This window comes from Cibotium barometz, chromosome 1 (assembly GCF_041138505.1).
Source record: "Cibotium barometz isolate CiBa-2024 chromosome 1, ASM4113850v1, whole genome shotgun sequence".
In the NCBI taxonomy this organism is placed as follows: domain Eukaryota; kingdom Viridiplantae; phylum Streptophyta; class Polypodiopsida; order Cyatheales; family Cibotiaceae; genus Cibotium; species Cibotium barometz.
Window position 1 is genome coordinate 21,279,207 of NC_141046.1, and position 17,378 is coordinate 21,296,584.

Sequence of the window (17,378 nt, forward strand, 5' to 3'; positions counted from 1 at the left end):
AAAGTGGCACAATAACCAGAAAGTGTAAGGGTTAATTCTAGACATGTAGTGGAATCAGATATACCTTTCTTCTCAAATCAACTTGAAACTAGACTCTTCCACATTGTCAAAGCCCATGATGCTAAAGTGTTGACGCAGGTCTGCTAGGCTCCAATGCTTGCTTGCTGCCACTCGCTCAATCCATCCATTTTGCATCATCACAGCTACCTCAATACGCATAATTTCTTCTTCTGAGGCTTGAAGTGGGATCCATGTCATCCCGTTCGTTTGCATCCATCTTTGGTAGTACAGACGCATGCATAAAATAGAGCATACCTTCAAGAACTTGAAAGACACTGTAGAATCTACTACATTGCACTTGTACACATCAGCTTAATGTGACCCGTCATTAACCTCCCAACCCTCTCCTAGTAATCCTTGAATGAGGTCAGACCGTACCTCCTCCTTAGAAATATACATTTTTTTTGTTTGGTGCATTGGCATGGAATTGAACATGTGCACAAAAACACTGTAGAATCTACTACATTACACTTGTACACATTAGCTTAATGTGACCCGTCATTAACCTCCCAACCCTCTCCTAGTAATCCTTGAATGAGGTCAGACCGTACCTCCTCCTTAGAAATATACATTATTTTTGTTTGGTGCATTGGCATGGAATTGAACATGTGCACAAAAACATGTAAAGGACAAAACCAATTGAGCCCTACTAACCTAGATGCCTTTATCACTTACCATCTTAAACTTTAAGCATAAGATGGTCCAAGCATCAGGTTTGGGCCATTCGAGATTGTTAAGAGGGGGGTTGGGGTTCTCTTCTAGCTTGCCAAATAAACCTGGTTTTTTATCTACAAAATATGAGTGAGAAAAGAAAAAGATATTGTTCTGTGTACAAGATCACTTGGGCTTTGAGATACAAACATTGCCTCTCCAATGGATGCATGTATAGCATAGAAAACTCCAGTGAGGCTTTGGTTGTTCCTCAACATAATTAGAGGGAAAAATATCTGCAGAGAGACATAAGAAAATGGAGAATCATAAGAAAATTTGAAACAAGAAATCTAATATTAGCATGTTGTTAAAGCTGTGTTTATGTTACACTGAAAATTTGAAGGAAACCTTGGTCGTTGGCCTTGAATGTACAGGTCTCCAAGGGTATACACATGTTGCACTATGGCAACCAGTCCTTCCTTCTTAGTATGCTTGAAGCCTTGTAGCCGCCCCTTCCAGTGATGTAGCATATTCCCTAGTTGACGCACTCGATGTGGTTCCTTAGAGCTTGGTTGCATGTAGACCCAAGCCCCAACCCTGAATCGTGTTGGAGCCCAAACTCCATTCTCATCTCTTATGTTATGCAGCAGAAGCTCTTCCACCTTCTCCCTTTACAACAAAGGAGTGGAGAGGAGAGAAAGTTCAGGGTTTTCAGTGCAGTAATGGAAAGCTTAAAAGAGGGTTAGAGTTTGAGAATAGGCTTCCTGAACCTAGAGACTTAGACTAAAGAGAGATAGAGTTTCTGCAATAATGGAGAGAGAGGGAGCTTGAGAGAGAGAGAGAGAGAGGGAGATTGAGAGGGAGGGAGCTTGAGAAGGAGGGAGAGCTTGAGAGGGATGGAGTTTTTGCACAGCAATGGAGAGCTTAGAAAAGGAAGAAAGAGGGAGAGGGAGCTTAAGACTGAGGGAGCTTGACAAGGAGGGAGAGCTTGAGAGGTATGGAGTTTCTACAGCAATGGAGAGCTTAGAAGAGGAAGAAAGAGGTTCAAAATGAGCTTTCCAAACCTAGAGTATGTTGGGGGGAAGTTTGAGAGGGAAAACACACTTTTGGAAAAAAATTAAAAATTTTCAATTTTTAAGGTTTTTAATCTGTGCGATTCTAGGTGGGGGGACCTCTAAGTTTGGGCCCAAGAGGTAGGGGGACAAGAGTAGTAATTAGGCCCCATTAGCAAACCAAAGCCTAGGCTCCCTAGGGTCAAAGAAGTCAAAATGTGCACCCAGTCCTCTTCCTATTGGTCCATCCCAATTCACTTTTTTAAATGTGAACCCTCAATGCTTCCTTTTTCTAATGTGAGCCCTTAATGCTTTTTTTGGTGTGCCTTACTTGAGTCATACATTCGATGCCATGACCCTTCAACTTCGCACTTTGCCTCCTTTTTTCCTTGTTGTATTTTAGGCCCCATGCTCATAATAATATGTGGGATTTCTCCTCAAAGTTTTTCTTCATAAAATTGATGCCTCATTACCTCCTCTCTCTCTTTTTTCTTTTTTTTTTGCCCATCTTTGCAAATGATTTTTGCACAAGATTATCCTTTATTGAAATGATCTTGTTGCTTTATGTCAGATTGAATTAACATGTTAAGAAAGCAAAAATGGAAAAACTAAAGCCTCACATTGGGGGATACTCATCGACTTCGATATGTATTCTCCTCATGACCCAAATCAGCCCTTCTCGCTTCATGGACGGGGTGATGAAAAAATGGTCATTGAAACCTATGCTTTTACCTTGGCTACAAGTTGTATCCTGAAGCCAAAATGACAACACCAAAAAGTCAATAGTAGTGACGAGAAAAATGCTAGATTATTTTCGATATGTGCCCATCACGAGGGAAGGGGCGCGTAAATGTATGGCTTTTGAGTAGGGTTGAGGTGATTCCTTCTTGTTGTGACATTCAAAATTGGGGGGAGAGAGAGAGAGAGAGGGAGAGAGAGAGAGACTTAGGCTTGAAATCTTGAGAAGCTATGGGGTGACCTTATAAGTTTGATTTCAAAATTGGGGGGAGAGAGAGAGAGAGAGAGAGAGAGAGAGAGAGAGAGAGAGAGACTTAGAAGCTATGGACATCCGTTAATTTTTATTTATTTATTTTTATATTATTATTTTTTTGGGAAAATGAAGCAAACCTGAAGAAGGTTAGCGATCGTCTGCATGGAAGCCTTTCCGTGTATGCCAACTTCACAGGAGCGGACGACAAATTGCTGCGAGTGAGCTCGGCCGAGAGGCAAGAGGTGGGCGATGTGGAGGGGGTCCAGTCGAGTGGAGGCCAACAAGCCACCGGGGGGCTCGACCACATGAACGCCGCCTCTCACGTTGTTCATCTTCATGCGCCACCTCATCTTCTTCTGAACAGTAGTGCCCCCTCGACCGGAAGCTGCTACAAACAAGCCGCCGCCTATCAGTGCAGACATGGATGGATGGATGGATGCCCTCCTCTCCTCTCCCCTCCTCTCTCCTGTCGTCTCCTCTCCTCTCCTGTCTTCTCCTCCTCTCCTCTCCTCTCCTCTCCTCCTCTCCTGTCTTTACCGCCCCTGCAAACTTACGCTCCTAAATACAACCTACAAAAAGCATCGCTTTAGCTCTCTGCCTGCCTGCCTGCCTGCCTCACCCCACCCACTATCCATCTAACTCACCGTCGTTGTTGCAGGCAAGACTAATATTTCACCCCATCCTTTTCCCTCTTTTTCTTTCAAACCGAAGTAAAACTTTAAAGTTTGTCAAATGTTTGTTGAGAGCAGTTAAACCTTTCTTGTCCTCCTAAGGCCTCCTAGGCACGACACCTCCGCTTCTTCTTTTGTCAAAGGAAAGAAAGTAAACATCTTGTCAATTATTATTATTATTATTTTGAGTAGGTAATATGGGACCAAAACTTTTGTTTGCTATTAATTAATAGTAGGTATTATTGCATGTTTACCTTTTTTCTCAAACCTAAGTACTTTACATCTTCTTGTCACATGTTTGTTGAGTGGCATATCCACCTAGGTTTTGACAATGTATTCAAATAATGCTTCCTATCGTTAGCATTATTTAAAAACTATAGTTTTCTTAGGCTTTGTTAATATACAAACACTACAATTATTAAAACTAGCATGAGAAGGGGGTTTTAAAAATAAAGTAAAATTCAAACCTTCAAATGTGTAAAAGTGTATCAAAAAAAATATGAAGAGTTAATAGACAGTGGCAATATTAGTACATGGTAAAACATTTGTACTTCATTAGCAGACTACTAATAGCAAGGCTCGTAGACCATATTTTAGCTCACAAGATTATAGACACAAAGTGGTGACAAATGTATCTCGGCAAACTATTGCCAACAAGCCCCATAAATGCCACATAACCCTCACACATAAAAAGCACTCTTAACTACTTCAGGTTATCATGGATCTTCATGGATGATGTTTGCACGCACTTGTAGCAAGTATCTTCCTTAATGTTCTGATTTCATCAATTAACATTGTAAAAAGCACTTTTAAGATACTCCCGAGCCTTGTACATCCAACTCACAAGAAGCTAATGTTATTGCTCGCTTCGGCCTTTCCTACAAACACATTCTTAAGAGATTACCTTAACCACTTCTGGTTATCGTGGATCTTCAAGGATGATGTTTGCATACACTTGTAGCAAGCATCTTCCTTAATATTCTAATTTTATTAATTAACATTGTAAAAAGCACTCTTAAGACACTCTCGAGTTTTGTACCTCCAAGTCACAAGCTAATGTTAGTGCGCGCTTCGGCCTTTCCTAGAAACACATTCACAAGAGATTACCTTAGCAAGCTACAACCATTATAGGGATCTTTCTAATAGCCGAGCTCGTAACCCTCAAGTTCACCAAGTTGCATACCTCATGGTGGGTAGTAGTTTGTGTCTCCGTCTAAGCCTCGTCCCTCCTCTCACCTCATAACACTCATGTAAGGTCACTAGCATGCAGTAGAGAAGAATATTAGAGAGAGGGTTAGCAAAAGAGTAAGAATCAATTGCACAATGGGAGACTATATTGCATTATGAGAGAAAGTGACTTATATACAAGGCTATCATAAGTGGTCACACACACAGTTTAAACTTTGGTCGAGTGGCCACCCAAGGCTTATAAGTGGTCTATTACGTGTACAATGCTTAATCTCATATTACATGCATGAATTACATAGAGAATTTATTCTAGCTTGTTGCCACACGCTCTTAGAGTAGGAGTTGCCCCATAAATATTCCATGGTAGGTGCCCGTCCAAGTTATAAATTCGAATACCATGGCTTCATAGATTGATCATACATGCTTTTGTGTCTCCGTCTATGCCATTATTTGATATAGAATCATAGCGGAAACTCATGGGTGGGTGCAAGGTGAGGCCACTCGCCTATCAATGTAGACATGGATGGATCCTCTCCTCTCCTCTCCTCTCCTCTCGTCTCCCCTCCTCTTCTCTCCTCTCCCCTCCTCTCCTCTCTTTACCACCCCAGCAAAGGTGGTTGCAAGATGAGGTTATCTAGTTTCATGTAGTGGTCGCCCTTGGCTTTAGCCAAAAAACAGGCATTTTTTCAAGAAGAATAGCCAATCTCTCCTTGTTAGCCAAGGAGTTTCACTTCAAGATCTTCTAATGAAACAACATATGCAAAGTTGGGCACCTAAAACTATAATCTGATCGAATATCCAATAATTGCAAATCCTCTTTTCTTTGGGAACCAAAATTGTATGCAGGCCCTGTAGTAGAAGATGGCCCCGCATCTTCTACTACAGTGGGCTGTTTAGCTACAGATTGTGCACCCTCTGGAAAGTGCTCTGATGCAAGCTGCTCTTCCACACCAGCACTCGTTCCTACTACCTTCACTTCCTTATCATCCCTCAAATACCCTGCCAACTGTAATGCAAGCATCTCTACCTCCTCATTCGAATCCTCATCGGAACACAAAAGTGGTGAGCCACACGAGAGGAACCTAGTTCCTAAATTGCCCTTCTCCAACCTCTTCACCTCCTGCTTATTGAAGGTACAGTAAGCTCTAGCAGGGATGCAAATGTCGATGAAGCATTCAAGGCGCTGGATGTAGGGGCGGGCATATTGTTGAATGTACTTAAGCAGCTCAACAGGCACCCATCGATCATTGGGGCAATGGGGAAAGGAGATGGAGTGGGGAGCCAAGTATTGCTCCATGTATGCAATCTGCGTCTCATAATGTTGGGAGGCAAGGGCGAGCGACTTTTCAAAGTCGGCTTCACGAGAGAACATGACAAAGAGCTCACTCTTGCCCGTCCATGCTGTGGTGGAGAGGAACTCACAAAAGTTGTCAAAGTGGGTAGCCATGTGAATGCAAAGAGATAGTGTGAGCTCGTGCTTGGTTTCTATCGCGTGAAAATGAGAAAGAAGGCACCTTTGGCTATTTATAGTTAAAATTTAAAGTTTGGCCTTTTTACACTAGACTCCTAGACAAAAAAATTACAGTTTGCAAAAATATTAAGATTTCAATTAAATAAAGATTGGTTAAAAAAGAGCCTGCTACAAAATTACAAGTATGTCATCTAATCTAAAATTGTTATAATGTCTTCATTTTTTGCCCCTCTTATGACATTTACTTCATGTTGATCTCCATCTCCTTGTTGACTTGAAAGCTGGTCGTTGCCTTCACCTCGATCCTGAAACTCTTGCCCCTCACGTGCATAAAAACAGAGGCTATTTTCCCATATACTCAGTTCATCTTCAAGCTCTTCCACATGCCTACTATGTGTTGGTAGGGCTATGCACGTTGTTGCTGCTGAAAATTCAAGGTCCCCCATTTGCTAGGATTCTGAGACCATGGTTGTCCCCTCCTTACGCTTCCCAATCTGTAAAAATATAGAAAGTGGCACAATAACCAGAAAGTGTAAGGGTTAATTCTAGACATGTAGTGGAATCAGATATACCTTTCTTCTCAAATCAACTTGAAACTAGACTCTTCCACATTGTCAAAGTCCATGATGCTAAAGTGTTGACGCAGGTCTGCTAGGCTCCAATGCTTGCTTGCTGCCACTCGCTCAATCCATCCATTTTGCATCATCACAGCTACCTCAATACGCATAATTTCTTCTTCTGAGGCTTGAAGTGGGATCCATGTCATCCCGTTCGTTTGCATCCATCTTTGGTAGTACAGACGCATGCATAAAATAGAGCATACCTTCAAGAACTTGAAAGACACTGTAGAATCTACTACATTGCACTTGTACACATCAGCTTAATGTGACCCGTCATTAACCTCCCAACCCTCTCCTAGTAATCCTTGAATGAGGTCAGACCGTACCTCCTCCTTAGAAATATACATTTTTTTTGTTTGGTGCATTGGCATGGAATTGAACATGTGCACAAAAACACTGTAGAATCTACTACATTACACTTGTACACATTAGCTTAATGTGACCCGTCATTAACCTCCCAACCCTCTCCTAGTAATCCTTGAATGAGGTCAGACCGTACCTCCTCCTTAGAAATATACATTATTTTTGTTTGGTGCATTGGCATGGAATTGAACATGTGCACAAAAACATGTAAAGGACAAAACCAATTGAGCCCTACTGACCTAGATGCCTTTATCACTTACCATCTTAAACTTTAAGCATAAGATGGTCCAAGCATCAGGTTTGGGCCATTCGAGATTGTTAAGAGGGGGGTTGGGGTTCTCTTCTAGCTTGCCAAATAAACCTGGTTTTTTATCTACAAAATATGAGTGAGAAAAGAAAAAGATATTGTTCTGTGTACAAGATCACTTGGGCTTTGAGATACAAACATTGCCTCTCCAATGGATGCATGTATAGCATAGAAAACTCCAGTGAGGCTTTGGTTGTTCCTCAACATAATTAGAGGGAAAAATATCTGCAGAGAGACATAAGAAAATGGAGAATCATAAGAAAATTTGAAACAAGAAATCTAATATTAGCATGTTGTTAAAGCTGTGTTTATGTTACACTGAAAATTTGAAGGAAACCTTGGTCGTTGGCCTTGAATGTACAGGTCTCCAAGGGTATACACATGTTGCACTATGGCAACCAGTCCTTCCTTCTTAGTATGCTTGAAGCCTTGTAGCCGCCCCTTCCAGTGATGTAGCATATTCCCTAGTTGACGCACTCGATGTGGTTCCTTAGAGCTTGGTTGCATGTAGACCCAAGCCCCAACCCTGAATCGTGTTGGAGCCCAAACTCCATTCTCATCTCTTATGTTATGCAGCAGAAGCTCTTCCACCTTCTCCCTTTACAACAAAGGAGTGGAGAGGAGAGAAAGTTCAGGGTTTTCAGTGCAGTAATGGAAAGCTTAAAAGAGGGTTAGAGTTTGAGAATAGGCTTCCTGAACCTAGAGACTTAGACTAAAGAGAGATAGAGTTTCTGCAATAATGGAGAGAGAGGGAGCTTGAGAGAGAGAGAGAGAGAGGGAGATTGAGAGGGAGGGAGCTTGAGAAGGAGGGAGAGCTTGAGAGGGATGGAGTTTTTGCACAGCAATGGAGAGCTTAGAAAAGGAAGAAAGAGGGAGAGGGAGCTTAAGACTGAGGGAGCTTGACAAGGAGGGAGAGCTTGAGAGGTATGGAGTTTCTACAGCAATGGAGAGCTTAGAAGAGGAAGAAAGAGGTTCAAAATGAGCTTTCCAAACCTAGAGTATGTTGGGGGGAAGTTTGAGAGGGAAAACACACTTTTGGAAAAAAATTAAAAATTTTCAATTTTTAAGGTTTTTAATCTGTGCGATTCTAGGTGGGGGGACCTCTAAGTTTGGGCCCAAGAGGTAGGGGGACAAGAGTAGTAATTAGGCCCCATTAGCAAACCAAAGCCTAGGCTCCCTAGGGTCAAAGAAGTCAAAATGTGCACCCAGTCCTCTTCCTATTGGTCCATCCCAATTCACTTTTTTAAATGTGAACCCTCAATGCTTCCTTTTTCTAATGTGAGCCCTTAATGCTTTTTTTGGTGTGCCTTACTTGAGTCATACATTCGATGCCATGACCCTTCAACTTCGCACTTTGCCTCCTTTTTTCCTTGTTGTATTTTAGGCCCCATGCTCATAATAATATGTGGGATTTCTCCTCAAAGTTTTTCTTCATAAAATTGATGCCTCATTACCTCCTCTCTCTCTTTTTTCTTTTTTTTTTGCCCATCTTTGCAAATGATTTTTGCACAAGATTATCCTTTATTGAAATGATCTTGTTGCTTTATGTCAGATTGAATTAACATGTTAAGAAAGCAAAAATGGAAAAACTAAAGCCTCACATTGGGGGATACTCATCGACTTCGATATGTATTCTCCTCATGACCCAAATCAGCCCTTCTCGCTTCATGGACGGGGTGATGAAAAAATGGTCATTGAAACCTATGCTTTTACCTTGGCTACAAGTTGTATCCTGAAGCCAAAATGACAACACCAAAAAGTCAATAGTAGTGACGAGAAAAATGCTAGATTATTTTCGATATGTGCCCATCACGAGGGAAGGGGCGCGTAAATGTATGGCTTTTGAGTAGGGTTGAGGTGATTCCTTCTTGTTGTGACATTCAAAATTGGGGGGAGAGAGAGAGAGAGAGGGAGAGAGAGAGAGACTTAGGCTTGAAATCTTGAGAAGCTATGGGGTGACCTTATAAGTTTGATTTCAAAATTGGGGGGAGAGAGAGAGAGAGAGAGAGAGAGAGACTTAGAAGCTATGGACATCCGTTAATTTTTATTTATTTATTTTTATATTATTATTTTTTTGGGAAAATGAAGCAAACCTGAAGAAGGTTAGCGATCGTCTGCATGGAAGCCTTTCCGTGTATGCCAACTTCACAGGAGCGGACGACAAATTGCTGCGAGTGAGCTCGGCCGAGAGGCAAGAGGTGGGCGATGTGGAGGGGGTCCAGTCGAGTGGAGGCCAACAAGCCACCGGGGGGCTCGACCACATGAACGCCGCCTCTCACGTTGTTCATCTTCATGCGCCACCTCATCTTCTTCTGAACAGTAGTGCCCCCTCGACCGGAAGCTGCTACAAACAAGCCGCCGCCTATCAGTGCAGACATGGATGGATGGATGGATGCCCTCCTCTCCTCTCCCCTCCTCTCTCCTGTCGTCTCCTCTCCTCTCCTGTCTTCTCCTCCTCTCCTCTCCTCTCCTCTCCTCCTCTCCTGTCTTTACCGCCCCTGCAAACTTACGCTCCTAAATACAACCTACAAAAAGCATCGCTTTAGCTCTCTGCCTGCCTGCCTGCCTGCCTCAGACTAATATTTCACCCCATCCTTTTCCCTCTTTTTCTTTCAAACCGAAGTAAAACTTTAAATTTTGTCAAATGTTTGTTGAGAGCAGTTAAACCTTTCTTGTCCTCCTAAGGCCTCCTAGGCACGACACCTCCGCTTCTTCTTTTGTCAAAGGAAAGAAAGTAAACATCTTGTCAATTATTATTATTATTATTTTGAGTAGGTAATATGGGACCAAAACTTTTGTTTGCTATTAATTAATAGTAGGTATTATTGCATGTTTACCTTTTTTCTCAAACCTAAGTACTTTACATCTTCTTGTCACATGTTTGTTGAGTGGCATATCCACCTAGGTTTTGACAATGTATTCAAATAATGCTTCCTATCGTTAGCATTATTTAAAAACTATAGTTTTCTTAGGCTTTGTTAATATACAAACACTACAATTATTAAAACTAGCATGAGAAGGGGGTTTTAAAAATAAAGTAAAATTCAAACCTTCAAATGTGTAAAAGTGTATCAAAAAAAATATGAAGAGTTAATAGACAGTGGCAATATTAGTACATGGTAAAACATTTGTACTTCATTAGCAGACTACTAATAGCAAGGCTCGTAGACCATATTTTAGCTCACAAGATTATAGACACAAAGTGGTGACAAATGTATCTCGGCAAACTATTGCCAACAAGCCCCATAAATGCCACATAACCCTCACACATAAAAAGCTCATAAAAAGCACTCTTAACTACTTCAGGTTATCATGGATCTTCATGGATGATGTTTGCACGCACTTGTAGCAAGTATCTTCCTTAATGTTCTGATTTCATCAATTAACATTGTAAAAAGCACTTTTAAGATACTCCCGAGCCTTGTACATCCAACTCACAAGAAGCTAATGTTATTGCTCGCTTCGGCCTTTCCTACAAACACATTCTTAAGAGATTACCTTAACCACTTCTGGTTATCGTGGATCTTCAAGGATGATGTTTGCATACACTTGTAGCAAGCATCTTCCTTAATATTCTAATTTTATTAATTAACATTGTAAAAAGCACTCTTAAGACACTCTCGAGTTTTGTACCTCCAAGTCACAAGCTAATGTTAGTGCGCGCTTCGGCCTTTCCTAGAAACACATTCACAAGAGATTACCTTAGCAAGCTACAACCATTATAGGGATCTTTCTAATAGCCGAGCTCGTAACCCTCAAGTTCACCAAGTTGCATACCTCATGGTGGGTAGTAGTTTGTGTCTCCGTCTCAGCCTCGTCCCTCCTCTCACCTCATAACACTCATGTAAGGTCACTAGCATGCAGTAGAGAAGAATATTAGAGAGAGGGTTAGCAAAAGAGTAAGAATCAATTGCACAATGGGAGACTATATTGCATTATGAGAGAAAGTGACTTATATACAAGGCTATCATAAGTGGTCACACACACAGTTTAAACTTTGGTCGAGTGGCCACCCAAGGCTTATAAGTGGTCCATTACGTGTACAATGCTTAATCTCATATTACATGCATGAATTACATAGAGAATTTATTCTAGCTTGTTGCCACACGCTCTTAGAGTAGGAGTTGCCCCATAAATATTCCATGGGACTATTTCTAGGTGCCCGTCCAAGTTATAAATTCGAATACCATGGCTTCATAGATTGATCATACATGCTTTTGTGTCTCCGTCTATGCCATTATTTGATATAGAATCATAGCGGAAACTCATGGGTGGGTGCAAGGTGAGGCCACTCGCCTATCAATGTAGACATGGATGGATCCTCTCCTCTCCTCTCCTCTCCTCTCGTCTCCCCTCCTCTTCTCTCCTCTCCCCTCCTCTCCTCTCTTTACCACCCCAGCAAAGGTGGTTGCAAGATGAGGTTATCTAGTTTCATGTAGTGGTCGCCCTTGGCTTTAGCCAAAAAACAGGCATTTTTTCAAGAAGAATAGCCAATCTCTCCTTGTTAGCCAAGGAGTTTCACTTCAAGATCTTCTAATGAAACATCATATGCAAAGTTGGGCACCTAAAACTATAATCTGATCGAATATCCAATAATTGCAAATCCTCTTTTCTTTGGGAACCAAAATTGTATGCAGGCCCTGTAGTAGAAGATGGCCCCGCATCTTCTACTACAGTGGGCTGTTTAGCTACAGATTGTGCACCCTCTGGAAAGTGCTCTAATGCAAGCTGCTCTTCCACACCAGCACTCGTTCCTACTACCTTCACTTCCTTATCATCCCTCAAATACCCTGCCAACTGTAATGCAAGCATCTCTACCTCCTCATTCGAATCCTCATCGGAACACAAAAGTGGTGAGCCACACGAGAGGAACCTAGTTCCTAAATTGCCCTTCTCCAACCTCTTCACCTCCTGCTTATTGAAGGTACAGTAAGCTCTAGCAGGGATGCAAATGTCGATGAAGCATTCAAGGCGCTGGATGTAGGGGCGGGCATATTGTTGAATGTACTTAAGCAGCTCAACAGGCACCCATCGATCATTGGGGCAATGGGGAAAGGAGATGGAGTGGGGAGCCAAGTATTGCTCCATGTATGCAATCTGCGTCTCATAATGTTGGGAGGCAAGGGCGAGCGACTTTTCAAAGTCGGCTTCACGAGAGAACATGACAAAGAGCTCACTCTTGCCCGTCCATGCTGTGGTGGAGAGGAACTCACAAAAGTTGTCAAAGTGGGTAGCCATGTGAATGCAAAGAGATAGTGTGAGCTCGTGCTTGGTTTCTATCGCGTGAAAATGAGAAAGAAGGCACCTTTGGCTATTTATAGTTAAAATTTAAAGTTTGACCTTTTCACACTAGACTGCTAGACAAAAAAATTACAGTTTGCAAAAATATTAAGATTTCAATTAAATAAAGATTGGTTAAAAAAGAGCCTGCTACAAAATTACAAGTATGTCATCTAATCTAAAATTGTTATAATGTCTTCATTTTTTGCCCCTCTTATGACATTTACTTCATGTTGATCTCCATCTCCTTGTTGACTTGAAAGCTGGTCGTTGCCTTCACCTCGATCCTGAAACTCTTGCCCCTCACGTGCATAAAAACAGAGGCTATTTTCCCATATACTCAGTTCATCTTCAAGCTCTTCCACATGCCTACTATGTGTTGGTAGGGCTATGCACGTTGTTGCTGCTGAAAATTCAAGGTCCCCCATTTGCTAGGATTCTGAGACCATGGTTGTCCCCTCCTTACGCTTCCCAATCTGTAAAAATATAGAAAGTGGCACAATAACCAGAAAGTGTAAGGGTTAATTCTAGACATGTAGTGGAATCAGATATACCTTTCTTCTCAAATCAACTTGAAACTAGACTCTTCCACATTGTCAAAGCCCATGATGCTAAAGTGTTGACGCAGGTCTGCTAGGCTCCAATGCTTGCTTGCTGCCACTCGCTCAATCCATCCATTTTGCATCATCACAGCTACCTCAATACGCATAATTTCTTCTTCTGAGGCTTGAAGTGGGATCCATGTCATCCCGTTCGTTTGCATCCATCTTTGGTAGTACAGACGCATGCATAAAATAGAGCATACCTTCAAGAACTTGAAAGACACTGTAGAATCTACTACATTGCACTTGTACACATCAGCTTAATGTGACCCGTCATTAACCTCCCAACCCTCTCCTAGTAATCCTTGAATGAGGTCAGACCGTACCTCCTCCTTAGAAATATACATTTTTTTTGTTTGGTGCATTGGCATGGAATTGAACATGTGCACAAAAACACTGTAGAATCTACTACATTACACTTGTACACATTAGCTTAATGTGACCCGTCATTAACCTCCCAACCCTCTCCTAGTAATCCTTGAATGAGGTCAGACCGTACCTCCTCCTTAGAAATATACATTATTTTTGTTTGGTGCATTGGCATGGAATTGAACATGTGCACAAAAACATGTAAAGGACAAAACCAATTGAGCCCTACTGACCTAGATGCCTTTATCACTTACCATCTTAAACTTTAAGCATAAGATGGTCCAAGCATCAGGTTTGGGCCATTCGAGATTGTTAAGAGGGGGGTTGGGGTTCTCTTCTAGCTTGCCAAATAAACCTGGTTTTTTATCTACAAAATATGAGTGAGAAAAGAAAAAGATATTGTTCTGTGTACAAGATCACTTGGGCTTTGAGATACAAACATTGCCTCTCCAATGGATGCATGTATAGCATAGAAAACTCCAGTGAGGCTTTGGTTGTTCCTCAACATAATTAGAGGGAAAAATATCTGCAGAGAGACATAAGAAAATGGAGAATCATAAGAAAATTTGAAACAAGAAATCTAATATTAGCATGTTGTTAAAGCTGTGTTTATGTTACATTGAAAATTTGAAGGAAACCTTGGTCGTTGGCCTTGAATGTACAGGTCTCCAAGGGTATACACATGTTGCACTATGGCAACCAGTCCTTCCTTCTTAGTATGCTTGAAGCCTTGTAGCCGCCCCTTCCAGTGATGTAGCATATTCCCTAGTTGACGCACTCGATGTGGTTCCTTAGAGCTTGGTTGCATGTAGACCCAAGCCCCAACCCTGAATCGTGTTGGAGCCCAAACTCCATTCTCATCTCTTATGTTATGCAGCAGAAGCTCTTCCACCTTCTCCCTTTACAACAAAGGAGTGGAGAGGAGAGAAAGTTTAGGGTTTTCAGTGCAGTAATGGAAAGCTTAAAAGAGGGTTAGAGTTTGAGAATAGGCTTCCTGAACCTAGAGACTTAGACTAAAGAGAGATAGAGTTTCTGCAATAATGGAGAGAGAGGGAGCTTGAGAGAGAGAGAGAGAGGGAGGGAGATTGAGAGGGAGGGAGCTTGAGAAGGAGGGAGAGCTTGAGAGGGATGGAGTTTCTGCACAGCAATGGAGAGCTTAGAAAAAAGGAAGAAAGAGGGAGAGGGAGCTTAAGACTGAGGGAGCTTGACAAGGAGGGAGAGCTTGAGAGGTATGGAGTTTCTACAGCAATGGAGAGCTTAGAAGAGGAAGAAAGAGGTTCAAAATGAGCTTTCCAAACCTAGAGTATGTTGGGGGGAAGTTTGAGAGGGAAAACACACTTTTGGAAAAAAAGTAAAAAATTTTAATTTTTAAGGTTTTTAATCTGTGCGATTCTAGGTGGGGGGACCTCTAAGTTTGGGCCCAAGAGGTAGGGGGACAAGAGTAGTAATTAGGCCCCATTAGCAAACCAAAGCCTAGGCTCCCTAGGGTCAAAGAAGTCAAAATGTGCACCCAGTCCTCTTCCTATTGGTCCATCCTAATTCACTTTTTTAAATGTGAACCCTCAATGCTTCCTTTTTCTAATGTGAGCCCTTAATGCTTTTTTTGGTGTGCCTTACTTGAGTCATACATTCGATGCCATGACCCTTCAACTTCGCACTTTGCCTCCTTTTTTCCTTGTTGTATTTTAGGCCCCATGCTCATAATAATATGTGGGATTTCTCCTCAAAGTTTTTCTTCATAAAATTGATGCCTCATTACCTCCTCTCTCTCTTTTTTCTTTTTTTTTTTGCCCATCTTTGCAAATGATTTTTGCACAAGATTATCCTTTATTGAAATGATCTTGTTGCTTTATGTCAGATTGAATTAACATGTTAAGAAAGCAAAAATGGAAAAACTAAAGCCTCACATTGGGAGATACTCATCGACTTCGATATGTATTCTCCTCATGACCCAAATCAGCCCTTCTCGCTTCATGGACGGGGTGATGAAAAAATGGTCATTGAAACCTATGCTTTTACCTTGGCTACAAGTTGTATCCTGAAGCCAAAATGACAACACCAAAAAGTCAATAGTAGTGACGAGAAAAATGCTAGATTATTTTCGATATGTGCCCATCACGAGGGAAGGGGCGCGTAAATGTATGGCTTTTGAGTAGGGTTGAGGTGATTCCTTCTTGTTGTGACATTCAAAATTGGGGGGAGAGAGAGAGAGAGAGGGAGAGAGAGAGAGACTTAGGCTTGAAATCTTGAGAAGCTATGGGGTGACCTTATAAGTTTGATTTCAAAATTGGGGGGAGAGAGAGAGAGAGAGAGAGCTATGGACATCCGTTAATTTTTATTTATTTATTTTTATATTATTATTTTTTTGGGAAAATGAAGCAAACCTGAAGAAGGTTAGCGATCGTCTGCATGGAAGCCTTTCCGTGTATGCCAACTTCACAGGAGCGGACGACAAATTGCTGCGAGTGAGCTCGGCCGAGAGGCAAGAGGTGGGCGATGTGGAGGGGGTCCAGTCGAGTGGAGGCCAACAAGCCACCGGGGGGCTCGACCACATGAACGCCGCCTCTCACGTTGTTAATCTTCATGCGCCACCTCATCTTCTTCTGAACGGTAGTGCCCCCTCGACCGGAAGCTGCTACAAACAAGCCGCCGCCTATCAGTGCAGACATGGATGGATGGATGGATGCCCTCCTCTCCTCTCCCCTCCTCTCTCCTGTCGTCTCCTCCTCTCCTGTCTTTACCGCCCCTGCAAACTTACGCTCCTAAATACAACCTACAAAAGCATCGCTTTAGCTCTCTGCCTGCCTGCCTCAACTATCCATCTAACTCACCGTCGTTGCAGGCAAGACTAATATTTCACCCCATCCTTTTCCCTCTTTTTCTTTCAAACCGAAGTAAAACTTTAAATTTTGTCAAATGTTTGTTGAGAGCAGTTAAACCTTTCTTGTCCTAAGGCCTCCTAGGCACGACACCTCCGCTTCTTCTTTTGTCAAAGGAAAGAAAGTAAACATCTTGTCAATTATTATTATTATTATTTTGAGTAGGTAATATGGGACCAAAACTTTTGTTTGCTATTAATTAATAGGTATTATTGCATGTTTACCTTTTTTCTCAAACCTAAGTACTTTACATCTTCTTGTCACATGTTTGTTGAGTGGCATATCCACCTAGGTTTTGACAATGTATTCAAATAATGCTTCCTATGGTTAGCATTATTTAAAAACTATAGTTTTCTTAGGCTTTGTTAATATACAAACACTACAATTATTAAAACTAGCATGAGAAGGGGGTTTTAAAAATAAAGTAAAATTCAAACCTTCAAATGTGTAAAAGTGTATCAAAAAAAATATGAAGAGTTAATAGACAGTGGCAATATTAGTACATGGTAAAACATTTGTACTTCATTAGCAGACTACTAATAGCTGGGTTCCTAGACCATATTTTAGCTCAGAAGATTATAGACACAAAGTGGTGACAAATGTATCTCGGCAAACTATTGGCAACAAGCCCCATAAATGCCACATAACCCTCACACATAAAAAGCACTCTTAACTACTTCAGGTTATCATGGATCTTCATGGATGATGTTTGCACGCACTTGTAGCAAGTATCTTCCTTAATGTTCTGATTTCATCAATTAACATTATAAAAAGCACTTTTAAGATACTCCCGAGCCTTGTACATCCAACTCACAAGAAGCTAATGTTATTGCTCGCTTCCGCCTTTCCTACAAACACATTCATAAGAGATTAC

At 41.6% G+C, this 17,378-nt stretch overlaps 3 protein-coding genes and 1 long non-coding RNA gene across 4 annotated transcripts; all 4 read right to left on the minus strand.

Moving 5' to 3' along the window:
• Nucleotides 1-721: 721 nt before the first annotated feature.
• On the minus strand, nt 722-3,276 carry LOC147641725 (oleoyl-acyl carrier protein thioesterase 1, chloroplastic-like). The gene is made up of 3 exons (XM_086816801.1): nt 2,892-3,276; nt 2,384-2,514; nt 722-1,007 (listed from the first exon to the last, which is right to left on the minus strand). Exons 1-3 carry the CDS (start codon nt 3,174-3,176, stop codon nt 992-994), a joined length of 432 nt encoding a protein of 143 aa, XP_086672927.1. The 5' UTR covers nt 3,177-3,276; the 3' UTR covers nt 722-991.
• A 5,265-nt stretch (nt 3,277-8,541) lies between these two features.
• On the minus strand, nt 8,542-9,852 carry LOC147641726 (oleoyl-acyl carrier protein thioesterase 1, chloroplastic-like). Its single transcript, XM_086816840.1, has 2 exons — nt 9,468-9,852; nt 8,542-9,106 (listed from the first exon to the last, which is right to left on the minus strand). Exons 1-2 carry the CDS (start codon nt 9,750-9,752, stop codon nt 8,972-8,974), a joined length of 420 nt encoding a protein of 139 aa, XP_086672966.1. The 5' UTR covers nt 9,753-9,852; the 3' UTR covers nt 8,542-8,971.
• A 2,914-nt stretch (nt 9,853-12,766) lies between these two features.
• LOC147641727 (uncharacterized) lies at nt 12,767-14,596 on the minus strand. Its single transcript, XR_015268647.1, has 3 exons — nt 14,264-14,596; nt 13,209-14,151; nt 12,767-13,130 (listed from the first exon to the last, which is right to left on the minus strand). It is a non-coding gene; the product is annotated as an uncharacterized LOC147641727 (long non-coding RNA).
• Nucleotides 14,597-14,674: 78 nt separating this feature from the next.
• Nucleotides 14,675-16,367, minus strand: LOC147641728 (oleoyl-acyl carrier protein thioesterase 1, chloroplastic-like). The gene is made up of 2 exons (XM_086816962.1): nt 16,010-16,367; nt 14,675-15,663 (listed from the first exon to the last, which is right to left on the minus strand). The coding sequence occupies exons 1-2, from the start codon at nt 16,292-16,294 to the stop codon at nt 15,529-15,531; spliced, it is 420 nt and encodes a 139-aa protein (XP_086673088.1). The 5' UTR covers nt 16,295-16,367; the 3' UTR covers nt 14,675-15,528.
• Between the last annotated feature and the right edge of the window lie 1,011 nt (nt 16,368-17,378).

Excerpts from the sequence above, each read along its gene's own strand:
- LOC147641725 (XM_086816801.1), bottom strand. The coding sequence starts at position 3,176 with ATGTCTGCACTGATAGGCGGCGGCTTGTTTGTAGCAGCTTCCGGTCGA. Across the intron at positions 2,515-2,891 it reads CGATCGCTAACCTTCTTCAG|GATACAACTTGTAGCCAAGG; the intron begins GTTTGCTTCATT and ends TTTTGGCTTCAG.
- LOC147641728 (XM_086816962.1), bottom strand. The coding sequence starts at position 16,294 with ATGTCTGCACTGATAGGCGGCGGCTTGTTTGTAGCAGCTTCCGGTCGA. Across the intron at positions 15,664-16,009 it reads CGATCGCTAACCTTCTTCAG|GATACAACTTGTAGCCAAGG; the intron begins GTTTGCTTCATT and ends TTTTGGCTTCAG.
- LOC147641726 (XM_086816840.1), bottom strand. The coding sequence starts at position 9,752 with ATGTCTGCACTGATAGGCGGCGGCTTGTTTGTAGCAGCTTCCGGTCGA. Across the intron at positions 9,107-9,467 it reads CGATCGCTAACCTTCTTCAG|GATACAACTTGTAGCCAAGG; the intron begins GTTTGCTTCATT and ends TTTTGGCTTCAG.